General features: G+C 39.5%; 2 protein-coding genes across 2 annotated transcripts; one reads left to right on the forward strand and one right to left on the reverse strand.

Annotated features, from left to right (window-relative positions):
* Positions 1 to 751: 751 nt before the first annotated feature.
* cox17 (cytochrome c oxidase copper chaperone COX17) lies at positions 752 to 2,741 on the reverse strand. The gene is made up of 4 exons (XM_082507415.1): positions 2,630 to 2,741; positions 1,627 to 1,752; positions 1,432 to 1,542; positions 752 to 918 (listed from the first exon to the last, which is right to left on the reverse strand). The coding sequence occupies exons 2-3, from the start codon at positions 1,743 to 1,745 to the stop codon at positions 1,458 to 1,460; spliced, it is 204 nt and encodes a 67-aa protein (XP_082363541.1). The 5' UTR covers positions 1,746 to 1,752; positions 2,630 to 2,741; the 3' UTR covers positions 752 to 918; positions 1,432 to 1,457.
* Positions 2,742 to 6,177: 3,436 nt separating this feature from the next.
* On the forward strand, positions 6,178 to 13,917 carry hcn5 (hyperpolarization activated cyclic nucleotide-gated potassium channel 5). The gene is made up of 10 exons (XM_082509091.1): positions 6,178 to 6,577; positions 7,506 to 7,692; positions 8,269 to 8,373; positions 8,545 to 8,682; positions 10,120 to 10,281; positions 10,472 to 10,565; positions 10,678 to 10,805; positions 11,252 to 11,398; positions 11,678 to 11,915; positions 12,385 to 13,917. The coding sequence occupies exons 1-10, from the start codon at positions 6,393 to 6,395 to the stop codon at positions 12,555 to 12,557; spliced, it is 1,557 nt and encodes a 518-aa protein (XP_082365217.1). The 5' UTR covers positions 6,178 to 6,392; the 3' UTR covers positions 12,558 to 13,917.
* The last annotated feature ends 119 nt before the right edge of the window (positions 13,918 to 14,036 follow it).

Below are 14,036 nucleotides of genomic sequence, written 5' to 3' on the forward strand. Positions count from 1 at the left end.
TCTATGAGCACCCTTCTGTGTAAGATTTCTCTAATTTGTTGCAGACATAAAATTATGAATGTTAGCTAAGTGAACAGATAATCTCTCATTTTAAGTTAGTATAAGCATGCACTGAAGTAAGAATCTGACATGATTTGTGGTGACTTTTAAACTGCTGACTGGCAACATATATATATATAACATAATAGTTTCAAACTGCAAAATTATAAAACACATTAAATTAGAAAATGTAAATTGTAACATAACTTATGTTAACTGGAAAGATTGTTTATACAGCCTGTGTACAGTATTGAATCTTTTATATTAATAATTTTACTTTACACTTGTCAGCCTACAGAGATGTGAGAAACACTTCCTACATGACTACTGAGGGACATTTACTATGTTTAAAGTGGTCCTATATATGTAATGGTATACATATAATATGTATGTATATATTCCCTTCAGTGTGGGCATAATATGAAGTGAATTAGGAGTGTTTTCCAATACACTATCGCATTCCTTTCAAGTGTTTTTTCAAAGTGTGAAAATGATGTCCACAGCCAAGCACACTTCAGTGACAGTGACACACTGTGGAAAAAGAATGCAGATACGCAAAGTATTGACTTTGCAGGGGCAAGAGTTATTTTTAACTGTAAGTGCATACCAGGAACAGCAACTGTGGCAAGCAACCGTTTCCCTTGGCAGAACTGATCTTCAATGCAAACCTTAAGATGAGTGCACGACTAATAAAAAAAACCTTCACAACAAGTTTATTGCATAGGATTTTTATTCAATGTCACATCAGAATTTCTCAGATTTTGCAGACTTGAAAAAATAGTTTTCGCACAGTTAATCCAACAAAAGGTATAAATAAGAAGTGCAGGGGGGGAGTGAAGAAACAAATACCCAGGGTCACCTTCCACACACAGCAGCACACTGCAAGAGACCAAAATGCACACAATCAGCAATTCACATGACTACTACATCACACCTGACGCTGTATGCAAGTGAAAATCTGGAAGATATTTTATTTAAATTGAGCTGCCCTAAAAAGTGCTGCCCTGGCAAAAGGGGAAAGCCGTTAAACCCAGTATAAACAAGTAACGCTGATACCACAGTAAGGTCCGGCTTTTTCATGGTTCACAGAAAGGTCAGGTGCCCACTTTCACGCCACACTGACTCTATTCAAACATATATTGAGGCTGTCAAAGCACATTCAACTAGTGGCATGGAAACTCAGTGTGCACCCATCACATGCAAGATTCATTTCAACAGTATGAATAATAATATTGATAAATGTGTGTCACTCAAAGTTCTTGCAATTCTATATTTATATTAAAGCTCACAGCAACATGTTCTAGTGTGGTATTTAATCGCTACAAATGACTCTAGTTCTCTAGAAAAATTAAAACACTGGGACTGTTTGAAGTGGTTTTATTCAATACTTACCACACAAGCACGCACAGAAGAACTAGTTAGACCTTGAATCCAAGTGCCCTCATGCAGTCTTTGTGTGCCTCAATAAGGTCCCTGCAGTTTTCCTCTCCCTTTTCAATGATGCTGGTGGAAACAAACATGATGGATGAATAAACATTCTCACTTAAAACGAGAAGACCATTTCAATTTCTCTGGCCAGCTCCTCACCAAGCATCCCTGACTTTTTTTGTTTCTGGACATGCGCAGCATGGCTTCAGTGGCTTCTTCTGCTCTGTGCTCTCAGTCACAGCTGCAGTCCCGACGCTGGCTGCAGACAGGGCTGACATCTTCTGACTGAAACAAGGAAATGAGCTGATGAGGACTGGCAAACTTTAACCACTGAGTAACATGCATGTATTTTCACTCAGGCTTCATTTAGATTTACATACGTCTTTATCAGCTGACAAACACTTTTCACAGGGATGCTGGAATATGCAACAGGAATTTTTCTTCACGTGTCAAATAAAGAGGTGTGAACCGACTGTGATCCCATGAATTGCTTTAGCTTTGTTTTAATATTCAACGAAGGACAAATTGATATTTGACGACTAGAACACGGGATGAGGAAAGCAATGCCACTAAAATACTCTAAACACTCACGGTCCAACCAAAAAGCTCATAATGATACAAAATACAGTTAAATAAAAGAAAAGTGTGAGGATTCGCCAAAGTAAGCCACTATTTTATATTTTTTGGTGTCGCTTCATTATGACGTTTCATAAAACTGCTAATCAACTAATGAAACGTCCTACCATTACATTTATGCTGCTGCTGAAGGGCGCTGAACTGATGCAATGACAAGGTAGTTATGTACTTATGATTAGGTCAACCGGCAAAGTCACCACATGCAACACACAACACATTACTCTGAAGCATCCGAGCCTTCAGAGTTGCTCATAATAATTTAAAATAAATAAACAACAACAACAAAAACAAAACAAAACCCCACAAACCCTCTGTTTGCCTCAGTGTTGTGGTTTACTAGCTTTATCTAACCCTTGTTGCGTAATGTTACTGTCAGCTAACAAAGTTAGCTCACGGTGGCTAACAGTGATGACATAACTAATAACATACAAGCGTTTCGCCCAAACCTACTCAAGCCGTAACGTAGCAGTTAAGCCTCCTGCTCGTTATTAACGTAGCTAAGCTATATTGTGTAACGCTCTCTTACTTGTATGGGGAGGCCGACACTGCCGCCAGTACACCGACGATTCACCTTCAATATGGAACTAACATGCGGGAAACACGTGGTCGCCTGTCAAAGTCACGTGACAATGTCATGTGCCGTGTTAGAGACTTTTGGGAAATGTAGTACTGTATTACCACCAGGCAGACAGGTATGTGAATGTATGGTAAACTTGTTAGACGCATGCTGAAATTATTCTCAGTGCTGAATATTCAAGCATTAACTTATGTGTTGCTTATTTATTGATTGGTTTACCTTTATTAGCTAATTTGATTTTTTTTTTTACATTAACTTACATTTAAAATTGAAACCCTAAGTTTAAGACTTCTTTTTTAGTTAGTTTGTTAGTTAGCTAGCCAGCTAGTTATCTGTCATATTCCCACACTGGGTCAGGCTATTTCAAATATTCTGTTTGAACTGAAAAGAGGGATCACAAATAGTTATGTCCAACTAATGTCCCCTTTTGATTGTTAAAGGTTTTTCATAGTTAAGGTTTAATTTGGCTAAACAACCAAAACAATTGTATTTCTTGTAATAGGTAGGGCATCTATATAGTCCTACACAATGTAGGACAATATATTTGAATAAAAGACCCAAATATCACATTACAGATGTAACACCAAGAGAAATGTTGCTAAATAAATTATGAACTATATAACTATAACTGCCTATATTTCCACCAAAAAAATACACATACACATCAAGTAGAGAAAGCGATAATATGAAAAATACATTATATATTTACATTTACTTAGACAGTATAAAGAAAACCTGCTTGGTATAGAGTACAGAATACATCTGAAAATGTTTCAAACTGTACCTAATCATTTCTTATTATTTTTATTAGTCCTTTATTTATCCAGGTAAAAAAAATCTCATTGAGATTAAAAATCTCATTTCCAAGAGAGACCTGGCATCATGGCAACAAAAGTCACATACCACATAGGTATATAACATTTAATTTCTACAGGTGCTAATGCTAAAATGTTCTCAAATTCCCATTATATTATGTTCTTCTGTTTTCTGTTTTGTAGACAGACAGAATTAGTACATTAGAAAAAATGTACAAAGGGCAGCTGACATTTATGATTCAGGATATCAGGTTCATCCACATGGTCGACATCACCAAGCATGAAGTTCTATTGCACCGTGCTATTAATGATATGTCAGTGCTGGATGATTGCAGATTATTGAGTCCAAACTCAAACATTTAACTTTCAAATGTTCACATTTGAGTAGCTGCAACCAGATTTTTAAAAAATATTTTTATCGTAAAAGTTAGAAATAATTTGTTGCAGCATCACGCTTCCTATAAAACCTACGCTTTAGTAATGATCAAGAACGTGTACACTCAGAAAATTAACATCAGCACTGCACAGATTTTATTTTTCTACACAACTCTGTAAGATATTCTGTTGTGTAAGACGCAGTTGCTGCTGGTGGGCGCAATATACACAATGTTGCCTCGGGAGTTTTGGAATATGAAAAATGTTCATTTTCGGACCTGCAGTACCGAAAGGTATGTGTGTGCTTCAACATGTCTACTGGGTCTATTGTGCGTCACCACAACAAAGCAATGCGTAAGCAGCGGCACAGAGTCACTTACTCTAGTTTGAGGGCCAGCTGTGTGCTAGATAAATAAGCAAGTAAGCATATTGTTCTGTGCTGTGATACATGCACTTCCATTTTCTGCAGTCTTTGCTATGCTTTCCACTGTATTACTGTGTATATGACACATATATAAATGCATATGTTGTCTGCAATTTATGCTCAATTTGATCCAAATACTGTTTTGGTGTTCACAAATGGAAGACAGGTGGAGAGCCACAGTTTGAGTCCTGATCGCCCGATGCCTTGTTGTCCAGTTGGCAGAAAACTTTCAGCAGCTTCTGACAAATGTAGGCCTCCTATTTTACTATTGTTTGATTAGTATTTGAAACAGAGAACTTGTGACATACACTGAAAACAAAGAAGGGCAGTTGCAACTAAACTGCAGGTTGGGTTACTCACTGAGCTGCTTTTGTCATGGCTTTCTAACAACCATGCAGTCATCCAAAGCATGCATCGGGGACAATCTGAGGTTCAGTATCTTGAAAAAGAATGAACCGAGTTTCTGATTAGCAAACAACCAAAAGTACCTCCTGAACTACAGATGTCCTGAATGTGTTGTGTATGTTTTAATGCCAGAACTGGAAGTTGAGGTAAATGGCTTACAGAGTGTGTAATGTGTTAAATCCATTGTTTGTATCCTATATTAATATTGTTTTACTTAACTTTACTAGATTAACCATAGCCAAATACACCAAGAAAAAAATATAATACATTCTTAGTCATAGAAAATCACTGGAAAAGCAATTTATGTTGTTTTTGGAATGTCGTAAAAACTAAATTCCTTCCTCGCCTTCATTAATTTATTCGTTTTTGGTTTCAGTAATCATTTCCTCTGAAGCAAACCTACACATCACCGTCACTCAACCAGATCTCTGCCAGACATTGCATTATTATTTGAAGACATGTAGCCTGAATTCAGCGCTTAACACTTACATGTCAGTGAAAGTGAAAACTACATCAGTATGACATCCAGTAATCTCGTAAAAGTCTTTTTTTACATTTGAGGTCACAAAGGACTGAAGCCTATTTTAGGACACACACTGAGGGAAAGAGACTGTGCACCTGGACAGGTTGGCACAGGTCTAACACACACACACACACACACACACACACACACACACATCAATCACGTCAACAGCATTTCCCTTGCAAATCTGCAAAGTCTGGACTCTAACAGAGAGAATTTTCTTATACACGACCATTTTTATTGTTTCCTGTACCCTTCTCCACAGGGACAGTTGTACAAAGTTATTAAAAAAGATTTCATCTCATAAAATGTAGCTCACATTATTAGACACATCCCATGGCCTAAGCTGCCAGTAATTCACCTTACCCACTGACACGGTCTCTAAGTTAATCCCACTGTGCTGGCACAACCTCTAATATCAGTTTTATTTTTCGTTTGCTAAACTAACAAGTTTGCAATGAATCCCACCCACCCAACAGAGTTCAAAAAAGATCCAGGTAAATCATCGCCAAATTTTCCATTTTGTCATCCAGGGAAATAAATATTTCAGCCTTTGTTTTGTTTACTGTTACTGATGTGATATGTGCAAACAAACAACATGGGAGCTGGCTCAAAGCTGCATGCATATGTACAGTATCAGGTAACACAGTACAGGGTTTAATTACATCCCCAGTTAGAGGTGGCCCAGGTTGAACTTGTCCCTGTACATGCTGCCAGATGTATATTTCACATGACAATAATTGCGATCCCTTCCCATCCCCTGTACAGGCACACACCCATCATTGTCTTTGGTATTAATGTGAGCTGGACCTTGCCCTCTTGACACGGCTTGATTTATGTGGGGATGAGACACAGATACTGAATAGTTGATGAGCTGGGTGAAAAAGAAAAGAAGTGTAGGGGGGGGAGTGGGGCAGAAATAGAGAGAGGCAGACGGAGAGGGTGCGGAGGGAGGGAGGGATCGAGCAGAAAGGCGGGTATCCACTCGCCTCGCTCCGCGCAGCTTCAATAAGCCCTGAGGTTGGGAGGCTTGTTAGAATATTACCTTGTGACCAATAGGAGAGGTCAGAGCTGGTAGAGTCAGGCTCTACTCATCCTCAGAAGAGGCAGAAGCAGCAGTAGCAGAGGGGAGGATGGCATTCGGCTGATCACAGGGAACTAAAGTTGGCCATGGAGAAATTGAAAGGTCCCAACGTAGCATGCACCAAAGCCAACTGTGGATGGAGAGCCCTGCTTCTCCCGCAACTGAACAGACAGTCCCTGTACGTGTACGGCAGCGAGGTGGCCGTGGAGAAGGAGTGTATCCGACAGCTGGAGAGTGGAGTCTTTGTCATTCACCCTTTCAGCCTCATGAGGTATTTAATATATCTGATAGATTGAGGTCAGTCATGCATATCACTTCCACTGTTTCTTTGGTCTGTCTCTGCAAGTTTTTATAGTTAACCGATTACTTAATTTCTCCCTTACATTTAATGAATAATTATACATGTTATAGTTCAGTTTTTGGAGTATTTACCGGAAATACAAAGGTGCAATGCATTAACTTGTTCCTTTGAATATCATTAGAATAAGTGCATTAATGAAAACAAATATAGATACTGCGTATAGATTTACTGAGTACCATAAGTTTACCATATTACATAAATCACACCGTTGTTGGATGAGACAGAAGAGGAATTCCTCTTGAGTCCTCTAGGTTAAACTTTTAAAGTGTTAAATGCTAAACAGTATTTATTCATCCAGTCATTAATTGGCAATGAGAATGATTTTCTTCTGATATCACAATAGAGAAAGCCTTAGAAATAAAGCCGACAATCAGATGCATTATTTTTAGGATAAAAGGAAACAAGTAGATTTTAAAGTGACGCAAGAAACCTAAAAGAACGATCCAAGGTTTATAAGAAATAACCGAGTTAGAAGAAAAATACGGACCTATCAAATGACTTCTTTAAGGAACGCGTTTTCACAGAGAGCTGGTTTTGTATTATATATGCAGGATTGCTAATATTAGTCTGTAAGATGATCAGATGGAGGGAAATTAGAGAGGGAATGAAACAATTGAGATCAGAGAGCAGAGTTATTTGAGCCTGGCAATCGTACCCTGGCTGAGGAGATGTACACTTACATTATCAGAGTATTTAGTGTGCATGAATCGGCTTGCCTTACCGGCTGTCTAATGAGTTCTTTTAGCAAATGATGTGAGACTTTCCACTACACTGTGACATGGAAAATAAGAGTTACTGGAAAGTCACACATATGTTTTTGTGGTCATTCCTCCCCTAGGAGTTACTACATCTTGATCATGATGGTCATCACATTTCTGAACCTGATTGGGATTCCCATGGAGATAGCCTTTCTGGACGGAAACAGCGGGCTGGCATGGGAAGGCTTTAACGTGTTTTCAGACACTTTGTTCCTAATAGATGTGGCACTGAATTTCCGGACGGGGATCATAACCGAGGACGCAGAGGTGAGAGTGGCTATATTCTATTTTCAGACACAATCTGGAAGTCTATAATCCGGGTGCAGACGAGCACATACATTCCATCTCTGCACCATCTGTAATCTACTCGATACACGAAAGGCTAGATTAACGGCATCCCCCTTAGCTCCTGGACACGGGCGAAAACGGCTACTGCTGTTTGATTTTGTAACGGGGATTATGATGTTGTGGATGAATGAGAAGTATAACATTTCAAATTAAGTATTATGCGCAATATGTCCTGTTTGTTTTCGCTGGCTCGTGTTTCGTGACTTCTGTCTTCCTAATGGCCCATCTGTGATGTTTTTCCTGTGTTTATTCTCGACCGCACATCTGGTTTTGCCAGATTTACTCTTGGTTGGTCTGCTTGAAATATTGATGCATGTGCCTCTGTAACATTTTCAGAACCCTGCCAAGCTCGTCTGACATCACACTCACTTACTTTTGGATGAACTCGCCAAATATTGTTTTAGTTCGAGTGTTAAATTATACATGCGATTGTAGCACATGGTGAACGGCGCCTTCATCTATCTGCTCACTCTGCTGCTCTGTTCTGTTTTACAGGAAGCAATTCTGGATATCAAGCGGATCCGAGTCAGCTACCTGAGGACATGGTTCATTCCAGACGTTATAGCAGCTTTCCCAATTGGCTACATACTGCTGTTTGCGGTAATAATAAAGAGGAAGAGGCAGGAAAAGCCAACACTGTACTTCTTCTGTACTGTATATGTTAGCACTTAGAAAAGCAAGAAAGCGTTGCTGACACTTAAGCAAAGTTATAAATGAGCAAATGAGGTGGATTAAGATTCTAATTGCAGCATTTTTAATGTACAATGTCAGGGACTACATTACCACAACGATGACAACCCCTCCAAGACCAACAAGATGATGAGGATACTGATGTTTGTGCGGATCCTCAGTTTAATCAGGCTGGCTCGAGTCTCCAGGCTGGTCCGGTTCTTCAACGAAGTGGAGAAAGTAAGTTTAAATGCCAGAGAGTCGTCAAAGCTCACCTCTGAAATTCAATCAGCCTTTCTCCTCCCTGCTGCCGATACTTTACGACACCGGGCTCTAGTGACAAATCTGACACTTAGCAATGTCATGCTCGTGCACTGATGGGCAATATGCTTATTTTCTAAGTGAATTTGCCTGTCGGTGTTTAGTAAACAGTAAATACAGAAACACTGGGCTCAATCAACATGGGTTTATGTAACAAATGGTCAATATAATGACAGTTTCATATAGAACAACACTGTTATCTCTCTGGCAAGGTGTTTTTATCGCATTATCTATCTAGTTGCAATAATAAATGGTTTGTAGTGTGTGTTTTGTTGGGGGTTCCCATAAATCCTGGAAACTTTATGCTGTGCTTTAGCTGTCTTTCTCTTTTGATGAAAGCTGCCTGTCTCATCTCTAACAGATCGTGCAGCCAAAAGTCTGGGCTCTGTTCAGGAATCAGATCATGGTAGAGTGGCAGGCTGAGGGTTAATGTAGTGTTTTATCAACACGTCGCTCGCGTTTTGGAGGTGTTCTTGTTGCACTAAGCTTCTTGTCCGTTGTGGCAGTTTGTGGCATCTGTGGGTAGTGTGCTTTTAACTGACTGGTAAATTAGGTTTGGATCAAGAAATCTGTCCTTAGAGCATATTTTGAGTTTATTAAAAAACATTATCTTTTTTTCTGAAGTCACATTAAGCTAGAAATACAAGCAGCTGAATGATCAAACATGTACATTGGCACAAGAAAATGATTAAACCATTAGCCCACGTGTTCCTCATAGTTCACACATCAACGTCCCACTCCAACTTTGAGCTTGTCTTCTTACAGCAGTCGTGTTCTCTCAGCCTTCCTTTGCAATTACCATTATTTTACTTGCAAATAAAGTCCATTACATATATTTTACTCTCCACTTGTGTAGGGTTGGGGCCAGCTGTGATAGGGTGAGAGGCAAGGTACACCTTAGTTAGGTCATCAGACCCATCACAGGGCTAACAAATGAGGTGGTTAAGATAATCTGACTAAACTGCCGGCTCACTTACAGCCTAGCTCCTCATGTTTCTCGTACCATCTGACCTCGCTGTATTGAAGTGATCGTGCAATGTTGTATATTTCAACAATGAACAAAACTATTAAAGTAAGACCTGGGTTCTAATAAACCAGAACGATAAAAAGGTCAAATTGATCCTTCAAGCTTGCCCAATAAATAACTAAATCATGGCTGTTCCACACCCCAAAACAACAACATTCATATGAGTGAATATGAATCCTTAATACAGTAGAAAGAGCTGGCTGACCCTAAAACAAGTGTACACCCTGTTTGCTGCTGCAAAGATGTCCACTCGGTCAAACACTCTATCAGTACAGTGTAATGCTGTGTATTACCCGCTGACCAAGTGTCGTGTACCCTTTTCCTGACAGGTGTCAAATGCAAACCTGGAGGTGGTTCGCCTGTTCATCCGCATCATGTCTCTCTTCACAATGATTTTCCTGCTGTGCCACTGGAACGGATGCATCCAGTATTTTGTGCCTATGCTGGAGGAGTTTCCCAACGACTGCTGGGTCCGCAAAGAAAACCTGATGGTGAAGCTCATTTTACACATCAGTGCTTACTGAGATGTTTTGTAGCTCTCGCTTTGTCTTCAATGTAGACAATTAAGGACTGTAAAAATGCAATAATGAGAAAAAGAGAAAAAAAATTAACAATGTTAACCTAGAAGCCTGTCTTACGATGATAAATAATAGACAATAATGATTGAACCTTTCCTTTCAGAATGCCACGGTCATCGTTAAGTACTCATGGGGTGTTTTCCGAGCTCTCTCCCAGATGATTGCTCTCTCTTATGGCTCTATGGACGCTCCAACAAGTTAGGAGTTTAAGTTTTCTTTCTCTGCCACTTTAAAAAGCAAATATGATCTATATTCTCCCTCAGATGTGAACACTCAACTGCACTGGCATGTCTTTGTTTTGTTCTCTAGATTATGTTGAAATGTGGATCGTCATGGTCAGCATGGTGTCCGGATGTCTGATGTACACCGTCCTCGTGGCCAATGCGACAGCCATGATCGCCAACCTTGACCCAGCGGCCAAGGAGTACAAGAGCAAGGTCTTCATGGGTGACACTTATACTCCTTAAACAGCAAGTACAGTGTAGAAATAAACAGGTTAAACCGACTAAAAACGGGGGGGAAGCACTGCACAGTATATACGTTCTGCTTGGCTAAGATGCCCTAAGCAACTAAAGCCATGATTTAGTTCCTGGCTCACCAAACCTTTGTCATTCCTCTACTTTCTGTCAATTCTACCTGAATTCTATCGGAAATAATAGAAATTAGCAGTAGTGAAAATATATTGAGTTCCTTTCAACATATGTAATTTCTAAATGAATTTTTTCCTGATTAATTTAGACTTTTTGTAGTTAGATTGAACTTTTATTGACAAGTAATCACTTATCGTTATTCTGAATTCAATTGTTCAAGTAATATATTTAAAACTTATGATATAATCTATACATGGTAATCTAATGTAATATATTCTATCCATCTTCAACAGATGAGCCGTTTGGAGCACTACATGGCCTTCATGAAGCTCCCTCCAGAGTTGCAGCTTCGCATCAACAACTACTACCAGGCTCGCTATGGAGGGAAGTGGTTTGATGAGAAGGACGTCATGGACACCGTGTCCTCAGCACTCAAAGAGGTATAGATGGGGTTATTGCTAATCTCCAAACTGGCTGAGATTGATTTGTTTTGGTTGATCTCATATTGATATCTATATGAGATGTCATCCTCATACATACAGATTCACAGTTATGCTTTTGTGTATCTTGGTCACATTCACTCAGTGTACATAAATATCTGTTTTTCATTCATTCTTTAATCTTGCCTGAACTGAGTGTGATTTGTTGTTTCTTAGCTCACGTCTATCTTCATTTGTCATACCAAGCTTTGTGTTTGTTCATTTGTGTGTATTTTTCAGCAAATTGTGACAGTGATGTGCAGCCGGCTGCTGAGAAACGTGCCGATGTTTCAGAACAGAGATCAAAGCTTTATCAACACCGTCCTCCTCAAACTGCAGTACGAGGTTTTCCAGGAAGGAGACATCATCGTCCGACAGAATGTCCCGGGCGACCGCATGTTCTTCATCGATCATGGCCAAGTCCTTGTGGAGACCGATTCCTATGAAAGGGAACTGTGTGATGGAGACTTCTTTGGAGGTGAGTTGGATTTACTCAAATATAGTTGCTGCCGGTGTCTAATAATAATTCATGAGCTCTAAGACAGGCCTTGCAAAACAATAAAAAAAAATAACTGGTGATGGTTAGGGGTTCAATTTTAGGCATGTGTCATGTGTTTAATTTGAAAAGTTTCCAAATTATTTCCTCTGCAGAATATTTATTATTTGTTTTTTTTTTGTTGCCATTTGTGTTTTAGAAGAACAGTGTTGAACCAAAGTGATTAAATCTTCTCCTTTTTTGCCAATTTGGCTGACTTCTTTAATTCTCCATCATTACATGCGCACACTTCCAAATCTTTTTGGCAGCAGATCTCTGCGACGTTTAAAGCTTAGCAGGCCTCCCTCGGACAACTCAGCTTTAATTTAGGATTAATTGTCAGATCTCATCCCCGTCATGAGATTTTATTTGCTCATTAACCACAGTCTTACGGACCCTTCTGTGTGTACAGAGACATGTGTGCTGAACAAGGGCAAACATCTGGCCACAGTGAAAGCACTGACCGACTGCCAGTGTTTCTCTCTGTCCTGGGACGACTTTCAGGATGCGCTGGAGGGCTTCCCAGATGTCAGGAAGGACTTGGAAAAAATGGCTCTGCTCAACTCTGATGGTGGACTCGTGTAAGAACAAAAACAGCACTTGGAATTACAGTATTACCTAAAAGGACGACGCGTTTCTTGGGCATTTTAGGTAGTTGCGTCATGGACCATGAGACTCACCCACATGGACGCCAGTTGGACTCTTATTCAAGGACATTATGGAAAGTTTTAAAGTCTTTCAATCTAGGAATTATTATGTCTGCTGATCCAACAGTTATCAGTAATAAACAACAGTAAACATGGTGAAGGATTTGATCTCAGCCACCTTCTTCTCCGTATCCCAGTAATGAAGCTTATCCTGGTTTAGTGTTTACATGGAACACAGAGAAATCTGGTCATTCACATCCTTATGGTCATAGGAAATACTTATCATTAATTCATCTTTGCTGTAGGCTGTATGCACATGTGCCTGCTAGCCTTTCACCCTTCCACTATCTTTTTCATTTTGAAAGACAACACTTACGCTATATAAACTAGCCATTTTTGTTGCTAGGCAAATCGTTTCTGTTACGTCAGCTGTATAGGTAAGCAGCAACAAGAAACTGGGCACTCCGGCTATTCTAGGATTTCTCTAGACTGGGGTAAGTTCTTAGACAGGTTATGGAAATAAACAGGATTTTACATTCATACTAAAATACTCAGTCAGTGCATATTATTTGTGGCAAAAGAATAAAAATTTGGTCAAATGTAAGCAATAAGGAGAGCAGTAGTTTTACACTAATTTGGCTGTTGGAGGAACTTATTTATGCAAAAGGCATACAGTAAAATTATTGCCAATTTTTTCAAATAGTTATCACAGTTAGGGACTGTTGTGGAGGGCTACACCAATAATAACAAATAATTAGTGCGGCCATCTGGAACAGTCCGTATCTCATGTGGTCCCTTGGAAAAATGAAATGCCCACCACTGGTTTAGACCAGCTGTTTTATCTTTGATCTACCTGTGAGTGCTCCTGTTCATGATGGATGTTTTGCCTCAAAACAGTCGTAGTGTGGCTAATCGTGAATATGCACTTTTGACTGTCTGATTTCTTGGGTTCTTAACCTCTTTGAACTTTTTATTCCCAGATCTCAGCAATTACATTTACTGCCATGTTAACAGCTCTGCACTGTGCACAGTTGATGAAATGTTGAGTTTCTCAGGTATTTGGCTTTAAACTATTAGACAAAGAGAAATTTTGGTCTTGTGCTCCTCAGGTGACCATAGTAATAAAAATCTTCATGCAGTCCAGCTCAGATTTTCTTTAAATATTTTAAAATGATGAGCTAAAAAATTATGATCACCTCTCTAATATGCTCCGCCCTGTGGTTATCTGGCACTTTGTGGCAGATCCTCAAAGTCCTGTGAGTTGCAAGGCGGCGCCAACGTGAATCCAAAAACGTTCCCTCAAAGGGAAGTTGTTACTAAAGTGTTCCGACCCAGTTGTCTGGCCATCGTGATAAAAATCTGGTCCTAGTCACAGACTCTCAGGTCTACACATGCAACTTTTCTCCCACATTCAACA

The sequence above is a fragment of the Aulonocara stuartgranti genome (assembly GCF_965226115.1).
Source record: "Aulonocara stuartgranti genome assembly, chromosome: 16".
NCBI lineage: Eukaryota > Metazoa > Chordata > Actinopteri > Cichliformes > Cichlidae > Aulonocara > Aulonocara stuartgranti.

Excerpts from the sequence above, each read along its gene's own strand:
- hcn5 (XM_082509091.1), top strand. The coding sequence starts at position 6,393 with ATGGAGAAATTGAAAGGTCCCAACGTAGCATGCACCAAAGCCAACTGT. Across the intron at positions 10,282-10,471 it reads TCCGCAAAGAAAACCTGATG|AATGCCACGGTCATCGTTAA; the intron begins GTGAAGCTCATT and ends CTTTCCTTTCAG. Across the intron at positions 11,916-12,384 it reads TGATGGAGACTTCTTTGGAG|AGACATGTGTGCTGAACAAG; the intron begins GTGAGTTGGATT and ends CTGTGTGTACAG.
- cox17 (XM_082507415.1), bottom strand. The coding sequence starts at position 1,745 with ATGTCAGCCCTGTCTGCAGCCAGCGTCGGGACTGCAGCTGTGACTGAG. Across the intron at positions 1,543-1,626 it reads AAAAAAGTCAGGGATGCTTG|CATCATTGAAAAGGGAGAGG; the intron begins GTGAGGAGCTGG and ends TGTTTCCACCAG.